General features: G+C 44.4%; 1 protein-coding gene across 2 annotated transcripts in view; it reads right to left on the bottom strand.

Annotated features, from left to right (window-relative positions):
- Window positions 1-2,110: 2,110 nt before the first annotated feature.
- The window catches only part of Slc16a14 (solute carrier family 16 member 14), a 27,137-nt gene continuing 8,128 nt past the window's right edge, over window positions 2,111-21,119 (bottom strand). For both annotated transcript variants that reach the window (XM_040753166.1, XM_040753168.1), the window contains 3 exons: window positions 17,037-17,180; window positions 9,830-10,804; window positions 2,111-5,208 (listed from right to left, as the gene is read on the bottom strand). In XM_040753166.1, coding sequence (XP_040609100.1) covers window positions 5,057-5,208; window positions 9,830-10,804; window positions 17,037-17,180 — 1,271 coding nt within the window. In that variant the 3' untranslated portion in view covers window positions 2,111-5,056. The remainder of the gene's footprint in view (window positions 5,209-9,829; window positions 10,805-17,036; window positions 17,181-21,119) is intronic.

Genomic DNA, 21,119 nt, shown 5'->3' with positions numbered 1-21,119 from the left:
AGCAGCTAGTGCTCTTAACTGCTGAGCCATCTCTCCAACCATTAACTGAGTGCAGGACTTGTTTTGTCCCACTGCCCCTCTGGAACAGTTTCTAGATGCCAAACTTTCGTGGCCCCTGAAGTCACACGGTACCTCTCAGGCAGCAGGCATTCCTTTGATAACAAACCTGCCAGTTTTTAGAGGAGGACCACTGCTTTCTGAAGTAAAATGCAGTGGGACCCACACTTTGCAGCAGAGATTTTCTTTTTCTGTGATACAGGGTTTCTCTGTATTACAGCTCCAGCTGTCCTAGAACTAGCTTTGTAGACCAGGTTGGCCTTGAACTCATAGAGATCCACCTGCCTCTGCGTCTCTGGTGCTGGGATAAAAGGTGTTTGCCACCACTGCCTGGATGCAGCAGGGATTGTAAGAGTAGAGGCTGTGGGTAACCAGTGTGAACAGTTAATGTGCATTTAGTTAGCATGGCCTAGGGACGCACTTAGCAAGTCAGAGACCAATCAGAGCTACAGGAGACTTCGTCTCTAAAGAGAGGTGGGGAAAAGGTTGGAGAAATGACTCACTAGTACTGTTGTCACTCAGGACACCTGGGAACCAAGAGAACCGAAAATCCAGCACTTCTAGTCCATGTCTTTCATTTGACAAGCAGGTATTCCTTACTGGCAGTGCAGTTTTTGTTTGTAAAGACTTATTTTTTTGGCCCGGTGTGTTAGCACACGCCTTTACTCCCAGCACTCGGGAGGCAGAGGCAGGCGGATCTGCGTGTGTTGAGGCCGGCCTGGTCTACAAGAGCTAGTTCCAGGATAGTCATCAAAACCACAGAGAAACCCTGTCTCGAAAAACCAAAAAAAGAAAAAAACTTATTTTTATATTACATATATGGGTGTTTTGCCTGCAAGTATGTCTGTGTATCATTCAAATGCCTAGTTCCCACAGAGGCCAGACAGAAGGGCCTATTGCACTCCCTAGAACTGGAATTACAGACTGCTATGAGTCACCATCTGGGTGCTGGGTCCTCTGGAAGAGCAGCCAGGGCTCTTAACTACTGAGCAAATCTCTGCAGCCCTCAATATCATTTTAAAATTCTTCCCATGTTGTATATTATTGATTATAGCTTCCATGTGAACAGGTAACAGAGTATTACCTTCAACCTTTGTGTCTCTGTCAGACTTGGTGGTTGTAATAGGAACTTACCTGGGCTTGCAAGGGATTAAAAAAATTTTTTTATTAAATTTTTTTCCGAGACAGGGTTTCTCTGTATTGCTTTGGAGCCTGTCCTGGAACTCACTCTGTAGACCAGGCTGGTCTCAAACTCACAGAGATCCACCTGCCTCCTGAGTGCTAGGAGTAAAGGCGTGCGCCACCACTGCCCGGCCTGCAAGGGATTTTTGTATCAACCTGCCTGTGTCCACAGAATCCTAGATCTCACTTGTTTATTGGAAAAGAAGAGTTAGCTGAAAGACAAAAATAGCATCTCTGAGTGCTCTGTAGACAGAACCTGACCAGAATACAGTATAAAGTGAATGCAGGAGGCCAGACATGGCGGCACATGCTCATGAGAACCTGGGAGGCAGAGGTTGGGGGATTTTAAGTTCAAGGCCATCCTGAGGCTACATAATAAGACTGTCTCAGACAATTAATCAATCAAACAGATAAATGGAAGGAACATGACTGAATGAGGACAGAGATCTAAAACTGATTGAAATGTTTCATCTTTTTGGTTTTTTCTTTCTGCTTTTCGAGACATGGTTTCTCTGTGTAATAGCCTTAGCTGTCCTAGAACTAGCTCTGTAGACCAGGCTGGGCTCGAACTCAGAGTTCCCAAGTGCTGGGATTAAAGGCATGTGCCACCACTGCCCAGTGAAATGTTTCATTCTTAAATACACTGAGAGTGGTTCTCCAGTAGTTTTGTATATACCAAGAGTAGTTCTATAAGTAGTTCTGTACAAAACGATGCCTGCCTGTAATCCCCGCACTCTTCAAAGTTAAACACACACACACACACACAAAATGCATGCTCACACTCGCCAGAGAGAGAGAGAGAGAGAGAGAGAGAGAGAGAGAGAGAGAGAGAGAGAGAGAGAGAGATTGGTTTTATATAGAAACTCATTGGTCACTTTAAAGAGGACAGCATTTATTTAGTTACAAGTAAATAACAACACAGGTATGCAAAGGGCAAACGATGAAGCATATGATGTGAGAATGTCTTCAGGACACTGCAGGTGTGAACAGAGACAGGAGCTGTTTTTGTTTATTTGTTGTTGTTGTTTTTTGCAAGCAGGTCTTGCTTCAGTCCTGCAGATACCACTGATTCAGTAGAAACCACTGCTCCTTCAAACAAAGTAAGTCCACGGATAGAAACGATGCAAGTCCAGTTGGGTCAGCGGGTGGAAAGTTTGTATCTCTGATGCATAGCAAACAATACAGGCATCCCCTATCACGGGCCATAGCACCATGCAGCATTCTTAACACTGCCTCCTGTTAACTGATGTTGCAGACAATGAGAGTAGTGAAGTAATGTAGTTTTAAAAATACATAGCATGTTTAACAGTTCCTACTTGTAAATACACACATTTAACATGAAAATAAATATCACTGTTTCAGCTTTAAAGAATATTATTCATTTTTTGCGACAGAGTCTCACTATATACCTCAGGCTGTCCTGAGACTCACTTTGTAGATCTGCCTGCCTTTGCCTCTCAAGTGTTGGTATTAAAAGTATGCACCACCATGTCTGGCTAATATCACCTTTATTAAAATATCAAGTTGTGCTACTGGTATGATGATAACAGACAGGGGTGGAGGCAGAGAGGCAGAGGAAGGCAAGCCACTATGATTTCCAGGCTAGCATGGTCTAAATAACGAGACCCTGCCTCAAACAAAATATAACAAAACAAAAACCAAACACGTCTTTGTGTTAAGCCAAATGGATCATGGCAGCTACATTATCATCTAACTTCCAGGCAATGCTCACATCGCTGGAGGGAAAATCAAATGTGCTTTAGTGGGGCTCCTTTCTGCTAGTCAGCCTGCTTACCAATGCTACTTTATCTGGGTGGTTTCACTGTCCAGTCCTTTTACTAGTCCTTAGGACAGGAGACAGTGGAGAAGGAAACTGTTCATTTAATTACCTGTTAAAGTCTGGGAAGCTCCCCTTGCATTCTGACTGAAAGTTAGATCTTGGGAGTATTCTACAATTCCAGTCTGTAGCATTCCTGCCTTTAATTATCAAAGATAATTGAGACTGGGGTGGATTCCTTTTAGGTAAATTTGCCCCAAGACACTGGCAGTTTTGTTTGATGAGCAAATTGCGAGTCAGAAATTTCTTGCTTTATGGTGTGGAGATGAATCCTAGGGTCTTGACCATGTTAGGCAAGTGCTCTTATCACTGAGCCACACCACCAAACCAGCACGTACACATGTAAGTCATTTAAAGGCATAAATACGTAAGGCAGTCAGAAATTTCAGAATGACCCTGGGAGGAACATTTTGTATTGGAAAATGTCTTAGCTTTAGAAAAATAGAGATCTTGGCTAAGGAAGAATATTGAATTTTATGATGTCCCAGATCAGACATTGTCATGTATGAAACCTACAAAGAAAACTATTTTCAAAATTGTGCCCAGTCCAGACAAGTGAATAATCCATATGGCAAGAGGCACCAGAGCTGGGCTGTTTGGCACCACTGTCCCAGTGTCGGCTACATGCACACTCACAAGGCAAGCCATCTGTAACCTCACAGCTTGACTCTGTTTTGTTTGGTTTTTGAGACATGGTTTCTTTGTGTAGTCCTGGCTGTCCTGGAACTCACTTCATAGACCAGGCTGGCCTTGAACTCACAGAGATCCAACTGCCTCTACCTCCTAAGTGCTGGGATTAAAGGAGTGTGCCACCACTGCCCAGCTCTTTAAAAAAAAGATGGTTTACTCTAAGACATGAATCAAAGTGTCTGAATCATAGCCCTTGGTGCAAAGTCATATGCACTAAGAAACACACATACTGCTAAGAACATCAATCTAGCTTACTGCTGAACTCATCTTCTAGGACATGATCAGTTGAGTTACAAGGATGACCAATTTCATTTCCTAAAGGAAGAGTCAGAAACTGTACTTCTTACCTACAGAATTCTTTCATAAAAATATAAGCTGTTTTAAAATTGTACTAAATTGTATTAGTTTTTAAAAAAGATTTGTTTTTGTATTTTGTGTGTGTGTGTGTGTGTGTGTGTGTGTGTGTGTGTGTGTGTGTGTGTGTGTGTTTTCTGAGTGTTTGTATGTGCGACTTGTGTGCAGTGGCCTCTGGAACTGAGTTACAGCTGGTTGTCAGCCAACATGCTCGTAGTGTACTCTGGTCTGCTAAAAGAGCAGCAAGTGCCTCCTGGCCACCTTTCCAGCCCACAAATTACATACATTTGAATTGATAGCCTGCCTTTGTATATCAGCATACTAAGAACTCCTTGTAAGAATTAATTTCTGACACTCAGTTATGTTCTTATGCTTAAAGCCTGTATATCTGGACCCTTTATGGAAATATAGACTCTTGGTTTTACCTTACAAAGAAGTGGTTATGTTGCAAAGCTTTTATTTACAGTTTTTTTAAAATATAAAACCCTAGTCCCATCAGATGACAAGAGGAGAGGAAGAGAGGGAGAGAGGAAAAGAGAAGGGATGAAGGGAGAGAGAAGGTGGGGGCTTCCTTTTTTCTTTATTTCTTTTTCTCTTTTTAGACAGGTTCTCATGTGGCCCAGGGTGGCCTGGAATTCACTAGATAGCAGAGGCTAACTCTGAACCTTCAATCCCCCTGCCTCCACCTAGAGCTGGGATTACAGGCATTTGCCACCATGCCTGGCTTGACAGTTTTCATCAGGGCATCTTCATCAACTATTTAATGAGCTATAAACACCATCATCTCTAAAACACACGCAGTTTTAATCACTTCTACCACCTCCTCAGAGAAACAATAACAATGGCATTAACAAGTGACACCACTGGTTACCATACAGAGCATTCCTCTAGCGACCAGGTGAGGTAGGCATGAGGAGAACCCACAAGAAAGCTGCACTAAACAGGCGCACCGTCTGTGTACTTTCGTCTGGATTGTTTTATCTTCCGAATACAGGGTTGAATGAGCAAAAAGAGTATTCCTACCATGTAAAGCAAACCACATATATAAAAGGAAAAATCGTATTTTTGTGTGATGTCGAAGATCCACCCTACAAAAACAGAAAAAAATACAGATATATTCAGTATAACAGTTTAAGACAAAATTCAAAGTTATAAACCAGGCATTTATTGCTACTTCAATTTTTTTTCTTTTTTTGGGGGGGCGGGTGGTGGTTTCAAGATAGTTCCTCTGTCTGTCTAGCTCTGGCTATCCTGGAACTCGTAGATCAGTCTGAGTCAATTTTTTTAATGGTTTGGGCTGGGGATGTAGCTCAGTGGTAGAGCACTTGCCTGGCACATATTAAAGCCATGGTTCAACACTGCCCCTCCAATTTATTAACTTTTCTTTGTGATTGATGCTGGTGGTGGAACTCAGCATTGCACGTGTGGCCACCCTGGGCCACAGAGACAGGCTTCAGTCAGAATTTTTTTAAATACAAGATCTCACATACTATACTCAAGGCTGGTCTCAGATTCACTATGCGTTGTTTCACTATTCTTTTTTTTTTTTTTTTTTTTTTTTTTTGGTTTTCCGAGACAAGGTTTCTCTGTGGTTTTGGAGGCTGTCCCGGAACTCGCTCTGTAGACCAGGCTGGCCTCGAACTCACAGAGATCCACCTGCCTCTGCCTCCCAAGTGCTGGAATTAAAGGCATGTGCCACCACCGCTCGGCTGTTTCACTATTCTTTACTCTATAGTTTTTTTGTTTGTTCTTGAGACAGGGTCTTACTGCGTAGCCCTGAAACTCACTACATAAATCAGGCTGCCATAGAACTCACAGAAATCCACTTGCCTCTGCCTCTCAAGTGCTGGAATTAAAGGTGTATGTTACCAAGCCTGGCTTTTATTTTCTGTTTTCATTTTACTTATTTTTGTGGAAGTGTGTGAACTTTGTGTATGGCACTAGTGTGCTACGTGGGGGTCACAGAACAACTCTGTGCAGTGAGTGAGCTCTCTCCTTCCACCTTGTGTGGGTCCCAGGGACCTCACTCAGGTCATTCCTCATGCTGAGTTCATGCGGTAAGCATGTTACCTAAGTCAGCCCATCATCCCTACTAAATGTGATATTTGACTTAAAAATAGGAGACAGTAGAGGTGCGGCAGAGAAAGGTGATCTCTGTGAGTCTGAGGACAGCTTAGTCATAGCAAGTTCCAGGCCAGCCAGAGCTACCCAAAGAGAGCCTGTCTCAAAAAAACAAAACAAAGGACAAAGAGCAAGTAACAATGGAGAGAAGGCAAAAATAAAGGTCATATTCTTTACATGTGGCTTAGTAAATGCCCTGTCCTTTTTCCATCTGCAATCTAAGATTAAACACATAATCCAAAAATAATGATTCAGCCTCAGAATCTGAAAGCTGCGACATCTCAACAGACCCCGGCCAACTTCTGCTCAGGGACACCAGCTGCTGTCAATGGGGCTCATATGAGTGATGGCAGCATGTGCAAATGAAGACATTTGCTGTCGAGGGCTCTGTCTACCTCGAGGGGACTGCCTGTAACCTGAAAGTTAGAAGATCAGGGCAGCATGTGGGGCACAGGTCTGTCAATCCAGCTATGGGAAGAATGCAAATTCAAGGTCTGCCGGGGCTGCAGTGTCCTTGCCTAGTCAGCCTGGGCAATTTAAGGAGATCCTGTCTCAGAGTGAAAACTAACCAAGCTTGCCTCAGACCTCTAATCCCAGCACTTGGAAGGCAGAAGCAAGGTATCTAGATCTCTGTTGGTTTGAGGCCAGGCTGGAATGTATAGTGCATTCCTGGCACTATGAATGGTGAGATCCTGTCCCCAAGAGGAAAAAAAAAAAGACAACTGGTGATGTAGCCCAGTGGTGATCGCTTACTTGTTTAGTGTTGGAAGAGGCCTTGGGTTCAATACCCATGGAGGCCAGAAGAGGTCATTCATGGGTTTTCTGGAGCTGGAGTGATTGTGAGTCACCTGACGTAGGTGCTAAGAACTAACCCCCCCCCAAGAGCAGCAAGTGCTCTTTTTTTTAATATTATTTATTTTTATGTGTATTGGTGTTTTGCCAGCATTTATGTCTGTGTGAGGGTGTCGGATCCTCTGGAACTGGAGTTACAGACAGTATTGAGTTGTCATGTGGGTGCTGGGAATTGAACCCATGTCCTCAGGAAGAGCAGCCAGTGCTCTTAACCACCGAGTCATCTCTGCAGCCCCAGCAAGTGCTCCTAATTACTGAACCATCCATCTCTTCAGCCTCACTCCCATACTGGGGACTGAACCTAGCTAGGGCCACACACTTGCCAAGAAGTGCTCCATCACTGTGCCATGGACTCCCTATGCAGCTGAGGATGGGTGCCATTTCTTGACCAGGCAGGCACCATCACTCCTGGTTGGCATCTCTGCTCTTTGATTTGAAACTTGGGGCCTTTGCAATTCTTTCACCCATTACTGCAAAGCAATAGCTTCAAAGTAAAACCTGACTCCCTAGTCAGTTGCCTTCCCTTTTCATTTGAGTGTCTCAATGAGACGGATAGGTGTCATATCAATTCAATTGCTCCCAGCTCTTGGGCAACATTGAAAATGCATGTAGATACTCAGCTAACCAGACCTAATTGGCTGGATTTTGTTAGAAAAGTACTCTAGAAACATGTAGAAAAATCACCTACTACCATGAGATCTTTTAAGGAGAAGTGAATGCCGGGTAATGTTATCTAATGAATTAGACAGAAGTTGGTGTTGTCTAATGCCGTGTCTGTGTAATGTCTTGAATTGCATGCTTTCCCTAAATGGAAACACTTGGATGTCTAATGTGGCACTAAATTGTACCAGGTTCTTAAATGAGACTAGAAATCACTCTGAAAAATGGGAAACAACGTTTGTTTCTGAAACCACTTACTGAAAAAAAAGAAAAGGTAATTGGAGAAGTAATTTTCTCCGCTGCACATTAAGTAGGATTTCAAGCCCATTTGGGATGTCTAGCAAGAATTGAATGTGGTTATTTAGTTGATCCTATTGCCAGGCACCCTGACCCTGAATCACATTGTGACCTTAGTTTCTTGACCTATTAAACATTATGCAGGCAGCCAATGAATGTGCTTCACTGTTAGTGTGTGAATCAGTGGGAGGAGAGAAAACAACAAACATCAGGAGAGAAGGCCCCTCCGACCTCGGGAGAGAAGGCCCCTCCGACCTCTGGAGAGAAGGCCCTTCCCACCTGATGGATGGGACACTAGCCTGGAGTCCCCACAGCAGTGAGGGTAGGCACCCACAGAGACTTCTGTCTTTGATTATTTCTGTTGTGGTAGTGTTTTTGTTTGCTTTGTTTTGAGATGGGGTCATATGTTACCCAGGCTAGCCTTAGACTCCTGATACTCCTGCCTCTACCTCCCAAGTGCTGTGATTACAGGCTTACAGAAACATGCCTGGCCTTAAAATTCTCTCATAACATATTTATGTAAGTATATGTGAAAAGTATATTTAGTGTTTTTGTGAGAACATATGCACATGTGAATGCACTTGTGTGTGTGTGTGTGTGTGTTGAGTGCTTGTAAGTACTCATAAGACAGTGCTGGGTGGGTAACTCCTTCTCTCTCCATCTGCTCCTTTGAGGCAGGGTTTCTCCCAGAACTTGAGACGAATGCTTCTTTCTTTCTTCCTCCCTTCCTCCCTCCTTCCCTCCCTCCCTCTCTCTTTCTTAAAAGACAGGGTTTCTCTATATAGCCCTGGTTTCTCAGGAACTCATAGGGCCCCCTGCCTCTGCCTCTCAAGTGCTGGGATTAAAGTTGTGTGCAACAGTAGTGGCCAGCCAGTAGGCTACATTTTCTCTGCTAGACTTTTGATAATGGTTATGGCAGCTTATTTGAGCAGCAACAGGCAACAAACACAAAGCTAGACCCGAGTCTGGATGCCCTTTGGTGGTTTTTTGAGCTAGGGTCTCACGTGGCCAAGGATCACCTTGGACTCTAGATCTTTGCCTCTGCCTCTCAAGTGCTAGGACTACAGGCATGGACCACCACACCCAGAGTATGATGCACTCAGGCATGGACCACCACACCCAGAGTATGATGCACTCAGGCATGGACCACCACACCCAGAGTATGATGCACTCAGGGCATCCTGTGTGCTTGGCAGACACTCTACCAACCAAGACATATCACAGCACTGCTTTTGGTTTCTTCTCTTTTAAAGGTTTTGTTTGTTTAATGTGTGTGTGTGTTTGTATGTGTATTTAATGTGTGTGTATGTTTGTATGTGTATGGGTCTGTGTCACAGTACAAACATGGAGGTCAGAGGACAATCTACAAGATTCTGTTCTTCCCGCCCACCACATGGGTTCTGGGGATTGGACACAGCTCATCAGGCTTGGTGGCAAGCGCCTTTACCTGCTGAGTCACAGGCCCCTGGTATTGATTTCTTGAGATAGTGTCTGATCATACAGCTAAGGTTGACCTGGAATTTGTCACAATCCTCCTGCCTCAGTATCCTCACATTTGGGATTACAGGTGTGTACTACCACATCTGGACTTTTTTTTTTTTGAGACAGCTTAAGCTGACTTCTAACTAGCGGTGCTCTTTCTACCTAAATTTCTCAAGTTCTGAGATCACAAGCAAGTGCTATGATGCCTAGCTCTGACATTGGACTTTGTAAGGGAAGGGACACAGCCTGCCCTCCCCACCATGCACTCTAAACTCTGGGTACCTTGGGGGCACTCACCTGCAAATGGTGGTCCCAGTAAAGCTGAGATGCCATTGGCACAGATGATGATGCCATAGGCATTGGCCAAGTGCTCAGTGCCAACCAGGTCCTCCGTCACCACAGGCATGATGGAGAAATACCCGCTGGAAAACCCAATCAGGGCGCAAATGACAGCCAGGCTCGCATACGTGTGCATCGATGGCAGAAGGAAGATGCTGAAGACAAGGGTGAAGTTAGCCATGAGGAAGACGTTCCAGACGCTGATGCAGGGGAGGTCAGCCACTACCCCCAGGATCACCTTCCCGAAGATGTGAAGTATTGCTATGATTGAGGTCAGAGGGAACACATCGTTTTGCTCCGACAGGTTATACAAGCTGACGATTTCTGGCAGGTGGATGAAAGGGATGACAAAGCTGCTGTATGCAAACAGAGCCCAGAAAATAAACGCTACAAACATGCGGTTGGTGAAGAGCGAGGCTGTTCCAAAATAGCCTGAGTACCAGTCCCCAAAGCCCTTCTGGACTCGCACAGTGATCTGGCTCACTGTCTTCAGAACTCGGAAAGCACACATATTTTTCCTAGGATGGGTTTGACCTTGACACTCCTGTGCTTGAAGGTCACAGACATTCTCCTCATTCTCAGGCTGCCTGTCCTGTTCTTCAGTCATGCCCAGTGGTCCTGATTTCACAGGTTCAGTGGAGTAAGCTGGGAGGGCACAGGGCTCCTCCTCTCTTGGGCAGTTTTCGACCTTCCCAGGAGAGAGGGGCCTCATGAGTGCCCCGCAGACACACAGGTTCAGGGACATGGCACCTTGGATGAACATGGCATTCCGCCAGCCATACTCTGCACACAGGTATTTCAGCAAAATGGTCATCAGGAATGTTCCAAATCCTGTCCCTGTGGTACTGAGGCCCTGGGCCAGGGCTCGCCTCTTCTTAAAGTACCTTCCCACCATGACCACTGCTGGCAGGTAGGCCATCCCGCTGCCGAGGCCTGCAGGTAAGATGGAAAAAAGCACGAGGTACAGTCAGCATTCATACTACATAAAGATCACCAGTGGTGTCATGCAGCTTTCCAGACTGTAGAAAAAGCACCTGAGGTAATCAACTTTAAAAAAAGAAAGGGCAGCCGGGTGTTGGTGGCGCACACCTTTAATCCCAGCACTCGGGAGGCAGAGGCAGGCAGATCTCTGTGAGTTCGAGACCAGCCTGGTCTACAGAGCAAGTTCCAGGACAGCCTCCAAAGCCACAGAGAAACCCTGTCTCCGGGGGGAGGCAGGCGTTGGTGGCGCACGCCTTTAATCCCAGCACTTGGGAGGCAGAGGCAGGCGGATCTCTGTGAGTTCGAAGCTAGCCTGGTTTACAAGAGCTAGTTCAAGGCCAGTCTGGTCTACAGAGTGAGTTCCAGGATACCCTCCAAAACTATACAGAGAAACCCTGTCTTGAAAAACCAAAAAAGAAAAAAAAGTATGTATGTGTGTAAAAAAAAGAAGAAATGTTTATTTTTACTTATTTATTGTTGTTTGTTTGAGACAGGGTTTCTCTGTATTGCTTTGGAGGTTGTCCTGGAACTTGCTCTGTAGACCAGGCTGGTCTCGAACTCACAGAGATCTGCCTCACCTATGAAGGCCCTGTCTCAGGCAGAATCAAATAAAAGAAAGTGACCAGTCCCTTGTGGGAGTACTGTGCATGAAAGAAGCTGGGTGAGAATTTCTGAGGACTTGTGAGTTAACCAAGTAAACAACAGTGCTGTAACTTCTGTTCCTTCCATAACATGGTGGTTCCTAGAAGGAGCTTGTGTGCCCCTCCCAGGTGTAACCCTAGGGACAGGTTTACTCTAGGTCACCCATCATCCCATCCATTATTATTCAGAACGATGCTTTCAAGCACAAGCTGCCCTTGTGACTGTGCACAGCTTGAACACTAGTGAATGTTGCTCACATGACTTTCCTACCCCTCAGAATACTCCCAGGATATAAACTGTCTGGTGCCCCAAATAAAGATGGTCATTGCATGAGACTTCAGTCTGCCTCGTTCTTTTAGGATCCCACTCTTCCAGAGTCACGCCTCCAGCTAGAGTAGTAAGAGTCCCTACGCCTCCCGAGTGTCAGTGAGGGCAAGACTATGGACCAATTTCTTAGACTGTAAAATAGACAAAGGAACAAAAGCCCACAGAGGCCAGCAAGACAACTACAGGATGGAGGGGCTTGCTGCTAACCCTGACAACCTGAATTTGAGCTCCTAGATGTACACAGTGGAAGGGGAGAACTGAATCCTGCAAGTTGTTCTCTGACCTTCCCACCTATGAACTGTGGTACACACACACACACACACACACACACACACACACACACACACACACACACACACACACACACGGAAAGGGACTGGAGAGATGGATTAGTGGTTGTGAGCATTTGTTGCTACTGCAGAGGATCTGGGTTGATTCCTGAAACCCACATGGCAGCTGTAACCATTTCTAGTGGATCTGACCACCCTCTTTTCTGAACTCTGTGGTGGCCATATACACACATGCAGGCAAAACACTCATACACATAAAGTAAGACTTAGAAATCCAGGGACTGGAGAGATGGTTCAGAGGTTAAGAACACTGGCTCCTCTTGTGGAGGACCCTGGTTTGCTTCTCAGCACCCACATGATGGCTCACAACCACCTTCAATTCTAGTTCCAGGGATCCGACACCCTCTTCTGGCCTCTGAGGGTACTGCACAATGTAGCGCAGATGTGCATGCTGACAAGAGTCCCATAAACATGAAATAAAAATATGTTTTAAAAAACTAAAATATTAAAAAGAAGCTGGGCATGTGGTACACTCCTTTAATCCTAGCACCTGGGAGGCAGAGGCAGGAGGATCTCCAGTTTATAAAGTGATTTCCAGGACAGCTAGGGCTGTTACATGGTCCATCACCAAGTCCACATCTCTGTATGGGTTGATTGAGTTTGGACCATCTGTAACATCTATATGCAAATTAGCAAAGTAAAAATACAGACATGATAAAATATCTACATGACTGTTTATCTAAAACCCTAGCTTGATCCTCTAAGAAATGAGAAATTCGAACCAATTTCTGTGATAGTGTGGACTTTTGAGAACTTGCCCCTTCAGAAGCTACAAAATGTAACCGTCAGACAGACTACACTCATGCCCTCTGCTCCCAGCCCATCTGACATCAGCAATGCCACCTGGACCACACTGCTGGGAAAGGAAACCCCTCCTCCCCTACCCCATACCCTCTTCCTCAACTGGCTGCTCTCTTCTCTGGTCCTATGGTAGTTGGTTAGTTCTCTCTTATCACGTGGGTCCCAGGGACTGACTCAGACATCAGGTTTGGTGGTAGGCACCTCTGCCTGTTAAGCCATCTCACTTGCCCAAGACAAATCTTTTAAAAAAGAGATCCATTTTGCATACCAATATCGTACTTACAAAAATTGCTTGTCCAGCATTCACTAGACCTTGGGTTTGATCTCATTACTACATAAACCAGGTATTGTGACACACACCACTAATCCCAGAGTTCAGAGGCAAGGTAGGAATATCAAGGTCATCCTTGCCTGGACACAGAATTTGAGGCTAGCCTGGGCTACATTAGATCCTGTCTCAAAAAACAAAACAAAACTCAAAATCTGCTGTGTGTGTGTGTGTGTGTGTGTGTGTGTGTGTGTGTGTGTGTGTGTGTGTGTGTGTATTGGGCAGGTGCCCTTGGAGGCCTGAAGAGGGCATTGGGTCCTCAGAGGAGGTGTCATAGGAGGTTGCAACCTGCCCAGTGCGGGAGGTGGGAACTGAACTCCAGTCCTTTGGAAGAGCAGCCAGCACTCTTAACTGCAGAGCCATCTTTCCAGCCTCCAATGGAACAGTTTAAATCAAACCCAGGGAAGCTTTAAGAAACAGAATGATTTAATGACTCTTCGTGCCATCACTTAACGTCAACAAATCTCAACTCACAGCCAATTTTGTAAATACCACATATTATTTTGAAGCAAATCAGGAATATATTATCTCATGTGTGCATATTTTAGTATAAATCTCCAAATGTAGGAATCACTTAAATGGCATAGTTCTCATATCGTTTTTTATTGGAAAAAATAATCCTTTGATACCACTAAATATCCTGAAGGCACTCAAATTTCTAGGTGTTTCATAAATGACTATTCTTTCAAAAAACAAAACAACTCCCTCCAACTTGTATGTTTAAACCACAATCCAGCAAGGCTTTTACACATTGCTGTTTGTTGATGCCAATTTTAAATCTTTTCTCACCCCCACTCCAATACCTCTTGCAGTTTATTTTGTTGAATTTGTTTAAGACACTAGGTGATTTGTTCTGTGACACTGTCCTACTTTGGATTTTGATAACACAAAATAAGTTTGCTTATTTTAAACAAGGTCTCCTGTAGCCCAGGCTGGCCTGGAATCTGTAGAAGAAGAATGGTCTTGAAATTCTGATCCTAGTCAGGGGGTGTTGGTACATGCCTTTAATCCCACCACTTGGGAAACAGATGCAGGCCAGCCTGGTCTATAGAGTGAGTTCCAAGACAGCCAGGTCTGTTACATAGAGAAACCCTGTCTCAAAAAACAACAAAGTCGGGCGGAGGTGACACACACCTTTAACACCAGCACTTGGGAGACAAGGGAGGCGGATCTCTGTGAGTTCGAGAACAGCCTGGTCTACAAGAGCTAGTTCTAGAAAGCCTCCAAGCCACAGAGAAACCCTGTCCCTCCTAAAAAAGAATTAAAACAAAACAAAACAAAAATTTCTAATCTCTTCTTAAAACAATAGTAATAGTAATTATTATTATTATTATTATTATTATTATATGATGTGATTGTGAGTGCAGACATACACAATCAATAACACACATGTGGAGATCAAAAGACAAAAGACAACATTTAGGACAATGATTCTCAACATGTGGGTCACGACCTCCCTGGAGCCCAAATGACCCTTTCACATAGGGGTTGAGTATCAGATATCCTGCATATAAAATGTTTACATTCATTCATAACAGTAGCAAAATTACAGTTATGAAGTAGCAACAAAATAATTTTATGGTTGGTGGGTCACCACAATATGAGGTTGCAGCGTTAGGAAGGCAGAGAACCAGTGTTTTAGGAGTTTTTCCTTCCACTGGGGAACTCAGAGCTACTCAGGCTCTCCCGGCTCATACCTGTCGTAGGCAGGTACCTCTACCTGTGTGTCATTTCGCTAGCACGTTGATGCCAGGTGTCCCATTCCTCTCGTCGAAAGGGATATACTTGAGTTTATGTCATGTTCATGCTACACATATGCTACCGTGTTTGTGTGTCAGCTAACATTTACCAAGCACGTTAGTATGTACCATCTTGCTAAGCATTTTATGTGAATCACTTCAGTCATTTCAATGTGCTGGTCTGGCACTCTCAATTTGCCCCCCAAGTTGCACATAAGGAAACTGAGGTGTAAGGAGCTTCAGTGATGAGTCTAATGTGCCTAATGTCACATGAATATTAGGCGGTTACAAAAGGAGGACACAGGTGGGTGCAGCTCAGTGGTAAGTGCACTTGCCCAGCAGGAATGAAAAAATACACTAGGCTCGGTGGCACATTGCTTCAATCTCAACACTCAGGAGGTGGAGGCAGGGATGGGAGCAGATTAAAAGTTCAAAGTCCTTTTCTTCTACACAGCAAATTCCAGGCCAGGCTGGGGATACATAAGGACCCATCTCATAACAGAAATAAGGAAATAAATAGACATAATTCTCTACTAAACTTTTGTTTTTATATTGTTTGTTTTCTGAGATAAACTCAGAAATTAGTCTCGACTAATTTTAAACTTTTCATTGCATTGCCTCAAGCTCCCAAGTGTTAGGATTACAGACATGCTATGTACCACCAAATCCCAACCAAAATAACTTTTTCATTGCTTTGTTTTTTCAGACAAGGTTTTGTGTAGCCCATGGTGGTCTTGAACTCACTGTCTAGATAGCTGAGAATGGCCTTGCATTCTGGATCTTTCTGTCTCTACCTCCTTAGGGCTAGAATTATAGTTATACCACCACACATCTGGATCCCTTCTTTTGTTTGTCACTTCGTTTTTTTGCTTTTTGAGACAGGGTCTCACTGCGTATCCCTGGCTGGCCTGGAACCATTCTGTGGACCAGGGCTTTGAACTGATAGAGATCCTTCTGCCTCCGTCTCTTGAGCACTGGAATTTTTCCTTCTTTCTTTTTTCTGGGAAGAATCTTACTATATGGCCTGGATGACCTGAAATCTCTATGTAGCCCAAATTGACCTCGAACTTCCGGCAATGCCCCTGCCTCTGCCTCTCAAATGCTGTGAATGTGTGTGCCACTACATCCAGCTTTCCTGATCAAAATTGCTTTCAACACTGATTCAGTTTTTGAGGAGGCTCAGAGCTAGCTCTGTTCCCACAGAGTCAGGCAGGACCAGCTCCACCAGAACACAGGGTTCAAAGAAATGGACTACTCACTGTGCGAACCCCACAACCTGTGGGTAAAGGAAATTATGGCTGCAAATACATTTTGCAGAATGCAAATCACTCTACATGGTGTTCAGTTTTAATTTGTCCCCTGCCTGTGTGCTAGATTGGCTTCTGAGAATCTTGACCTGCCTGTGGTTTGTGCTAATTCATTCATCTGAATGGAGAAAAAGATAAGTGACTATTCCATTATTCACATTTAGTCATATATTTATTAATGAGAGAATGTCTTCATTTCCCTAGCATTTTTGTTTACTCACTTAAATTTGTGTCATTATCCCCCCTTTCCCATTCTTCAAAGGAGAAACCCTAGCATGTAGGAGCTGGCATTAAAGTTTGAATTTTGTTCTATTTGGGAGTCAGATACAGGTGTAAGTGAGTGTCTCACAAGTAAGGGACACTTAGTATCTATTAAAGAGTTTCCTAGGTTCATGGACAAGAAGGCTTGCTATGCTGAATAAAAAAGCTGGCTGTATATGTGTGTGTGTGTTTCCCATAGAGATTGGAGGAGGGTATCAAACCTCTGGAACTGGAGTTACAGATGGCCCTGAGCTTCCATGTGGATGCTGGAAATGGAACCCGTGTCTCTGCAAGAACAAGTGCTCTTAATTGTTGAGCTGTCTCTCTAGACCGTCAGCGGAATGTCTCAACGGGTCTCTTTTCTCCACAGTTAAATTCATCATTTAAATACACAAGACACTGAAATCACAAATTGTAAACCATGCTTACCAGCTGCCACTCCAAACGTAATAAAGAGGGTCTGCACGTTGGCTGCGTAGGCGCTCAACACCCAGCCGAGGGAGTTCACCAGCCCTCCAAGGATTGCTGTCCGGCGGCACCCGCAGGTGTTAATGAACAAGCCGATGAAGGGTCCTGCCACAGAGCAGTGGAAAAGGCACTCACTAGAGGCTCCTTGTTGTCTCAGTGTCCCCCCACAAAATTTAAATAAAACATCACTAGGGCTGTTTAAAGAAGCTAGATGACTCAGTGGCCAAAGCTGTCAACCTGAGTTTGAGCCCCTGAACCCACTTGAATAGAAAGAGACCAGACTCCTACAGGTTGTTGATCTCCACACATGTACCCCCCAATAAACAAATAAACACAAATTGTAATGACATAGGCAAATCCAAAACATCTTATGATGGGGTCTCTGCAGATTACAGAGGCAGGCGGAAATCTGAAAAGAGGTAAGAATGAAAAGTCAACCTGAATAGAGGTAAGAATGAAAAGCCTGTTTGGATTGACTCAGTCAACCTGGATCAAACTTCGAGAAGTCTGATACCAGGCGGTTAATTGTAAGCATATTTAAATACAATAGAATTTGGAAAACGGTTTTCCAGGCTACAATCATTCCAATTCTAGGTGCATAATAAAGCTTAAGGGGTGCCTACATAGCATCTCCTTTACAAAGTACATGGAACTATGAAGGTGGGTTCTACAGCTAAAAGATCCAGGATCCGGTGTGGTCACCGAAGAAGATAGCACAGAGGTCAGCAGGCCATAAAGCACATGTGACACCTCCCCTAAGGATGGGTTCTATTGACTGGGAGCTAAAGATAAAGGTCTAGGGAGGCAGAGTCTGGATAATCATTCTAAGGCGTTGGATGAGATGCGCCTCTACGGATAGCAAAGGTCACCAGGTCACTAACAACATCCACTTCAGCTTTCCCGATGGAATGCAGGTGTTTTACTGAGGAGAGGTAACACAGCGTTTATTGTCCACTGAGGAGGCACCCCTGAGTGATAAATATTCTGGTTTCCTTTAAGATCTGTGAGCACAAGGACCTTTGTGCCCCCAACAATCTTAAAGTATACAAACCTTGCAGGTGGACATACTCTCATCAGAGAACAGATGGTTCTAGACTGGAAACAAGCAGTCAGTCTCATTCTGCCTACAAAACAAGCCTTCAGCCAGTGTTCTAACAGGATTCCACCTGGCATGCATTCCCTCAGCCTTACATGAAGTTTGACAATGTGTGGAATAAGCAAAGACTTGAAAATGAGAGAAAGCACACACACACACACACACACACACACAATGATGATGAGTTTCCTACCTATCCCCAGCTGACTGGGGCCATGTGTGATGGCTGGCCCTTTGCCTTGGCCACACCCTCTCAGGCTGGTAGTAATTTCTACCCTTGCCTCTTGTCTTCCTCCTGGTCTTCTAGATTCCTTATGCAGATGAGGTTAAGTTTCACATAGACATTTGCTTACGCACCATGCATGTGCATGTCTTCGTGGGTGAGTGTGCAATGGTGTTGGAGCAGAGGTCGGAGGACAACTTATTGGAGTCCATTCTCTGCTTCTACCATATGGGTTTGGGGGATGGAACTTGGGTTGTTAGGCTTGGTAGCAAGTACACACTGAACCATTTCCTTGACCCACATCAGAGATTTTTACTCCAGTTTTTGTTTGTTTTGTTTTGGAGGGTTTCTCTGTGTAGCCCCTGCTGCCCTGGAACTCACTCTGTAGAACAGCCTGGCCTTGAACTCAGAGATCCACCTACCTCTGCCTCCTGTGTACCACCACTGCTCAGCTTGACTCCAGTTCTAAAGGAAACACTGGAAAAGGATTCCCACAAAGATAACCTACATCTGACCACAGAGCACCCAACGCAAACAGAACTTAAAAGGACCGTCTTCAACACACTCAGACCACAGAGCACCCAACGCAAACAGAACTTAAAAGGACCGTCTTCAACACACTTAGGGGCTGTTTTCTCTCCCAGTCCTCTAAGACCATCAGGCTGCAATATTTTTGTTTTATGCCCATATAACCAAGAATGACCTTGAAATTCTGATCCTCTTACCAAATGCTGGGACAACAGGCATCTGCCACCCTGCTTGGTTTATTAGGTGCTGAGGGACAGACCTGAATCCCAGGACTCCATGCATGCTAGGTAGGTGCACTACATTGGACCTGAATCCCCAGACCCCTGGGATGTGCATTTTTGACAGTTTGTAGAGATCCAGGATAGTTGTCATCATTTTAGTTACCGAGTGCTACACTTGAGTAGGGCTTTCCAACTTAAAAAATAATTTAGGGCCGGAGAGGTGGCTCAGTGGGTAAAAACAGCTAGCTGTGCAAACCTGACGACCTGAGTTCAATTTCTAGAAATTTCAGTGGGGAGAGCAGGGAAAGAGCAGATTTCTGAAAGGTGTCCTCTGACCCTTACACAAGGGCTGCGGCACACTTCTGCCCACACTCACAGAATAATAATTAAAATAATCGAGCTCTCAGGAGTTTCCCTGCTTAGCCCACACGAAAATAACATTTCCCTGTGAGCTCCCTTTCTTCTGCGCTAAAGGACTGGTGCCTCCCACGTGCCGGGTGCCTTAGTTACTTTTCTCCGGCTGTGACCAGTCCTGATAAAAACAACTTACTGGGAGGTTTGTTTGGGCCTGGGTTAAAGGGGTTCCTTTATCAAGGACAGCACAGTGCCTGGCCACATTGTGTCTGTCATCAGGAAACAGAGAAAGACGAACACTGATGCTCAGCCAGCTTCCTCCAGACCCACAATTAGGGTGGGTCTTTCTTCTTGAGTCAAATCAACCCAGAAACTCTACAGAGGTTTGTCTCCTTGTGACTTCGACTCTTCCAAGTTGATAATCAAGAGTGAGTATTGCACTGGGCAAGTGCTCTACCATTCAGTTACAAACCAGCCTTATTTGCTATGTGCATATGTGTTTAAGGATTTATTTTTGCGTATTTATTAATTTACCATGTGGCCTCTTCTGGCCTGGAGCTTGCTATGTAGATGAGGTTGGCCTGGAACTCACAGAGATCCACCTGCCACCTGTCTCTGCTTCCCAAGTGCTAGGACTAAAGGTGTGTACTATAACACCCAGCAAGATTTATTTTGAAAACATATTTATTTGCCGGGTGTTGGTGGCACACACCTTTAATTCCAGCACTCAAGAGGCAGAGGCAGGCGGATCTCTGTGAGTTCAAAGCCAGCCTGGTCTACAGAGCAGGTCCTAGACAGGCTCCAAAACAATACAGAGAAACCCTGTCTTGAGAAAAAAAAGTATTTATTTATTTTATGTGTATGAGAGTTTTACCTGCATGTATGTATGTGCACTATGTGCACACCTGTTGCCTGCAGGGTCCAGCAGAGTGTCAGATCCCCTGGAACTGGAGTTTTAGAGTATGAAATATCTGTGGGTGCTGGAAATGAAACCCAGGTTCTCTGAAGAGCAGCCAGTGCTTTAAGCCATGCACATCACTCCAGCTTCATTACTTTGTTTTTAACTATATGTATGTCTGTGTATTATGAGTATGTGCATGTGAGTGCAGGTGCCTGTGGAGGCCAGAGGTATCAGAAATTCCTGGAGCTGCAGCTGCTGGCAGTTGTAAGTCACTTTAGATGGGGCCTGTGAACTGATCCCAACTCCTCACCCATCCACCTCTCCAGCTCCTTACCTGGTGCATAACTTGAAATATGAGTGTAAAAACTTATTTAATAAGTTCTGACATTAATGACAACAACTGGGTTAACGTCTAAGACTTACTACATACTAAATATATTTTTATATAGCACATGCTATATATTAAATATATATTATATAAATAACATAAAATCAACCCATTGTTATGAACATCTGGATGAATTGTTGGGAGTAACTGAAATTGAGGTACCATAAGTTTGAAGCTATTTCTTTATATACATTAAAAAATAAATTCAATTACAGGAACTCTGGAAGAGCAGCCAGTACTCTGAACCACTGAACCATCTCTCCAACCCTACATTTTAATTGTTACACATTCATATTCACTCAGCTATGCCACAGATGGGTGACTAAGTGACCC

The sequence above is a fragment of the Mesocricetus auratus genome, unplaced genomic scaffold (assembly GCF_017639785.1).
Source record: "Mesocricetus auratus isolate SY011 unplaced genomic scaffold, BCM_Maur_2.0 Super-Scaffold_100010, whole genome shotgun sequence".
Classification (NCBI taxonomy): Eukaryota; Metazoa; Chordata; class Mammalia; order Rodentia; family Cricetidae; genus Mesocricetus; species Mesocricetus auratus.
Note: the sequence above shows the minus strand (reverse complement) of the source record. Positions and strands in the feature narration are given on the sequence as shown.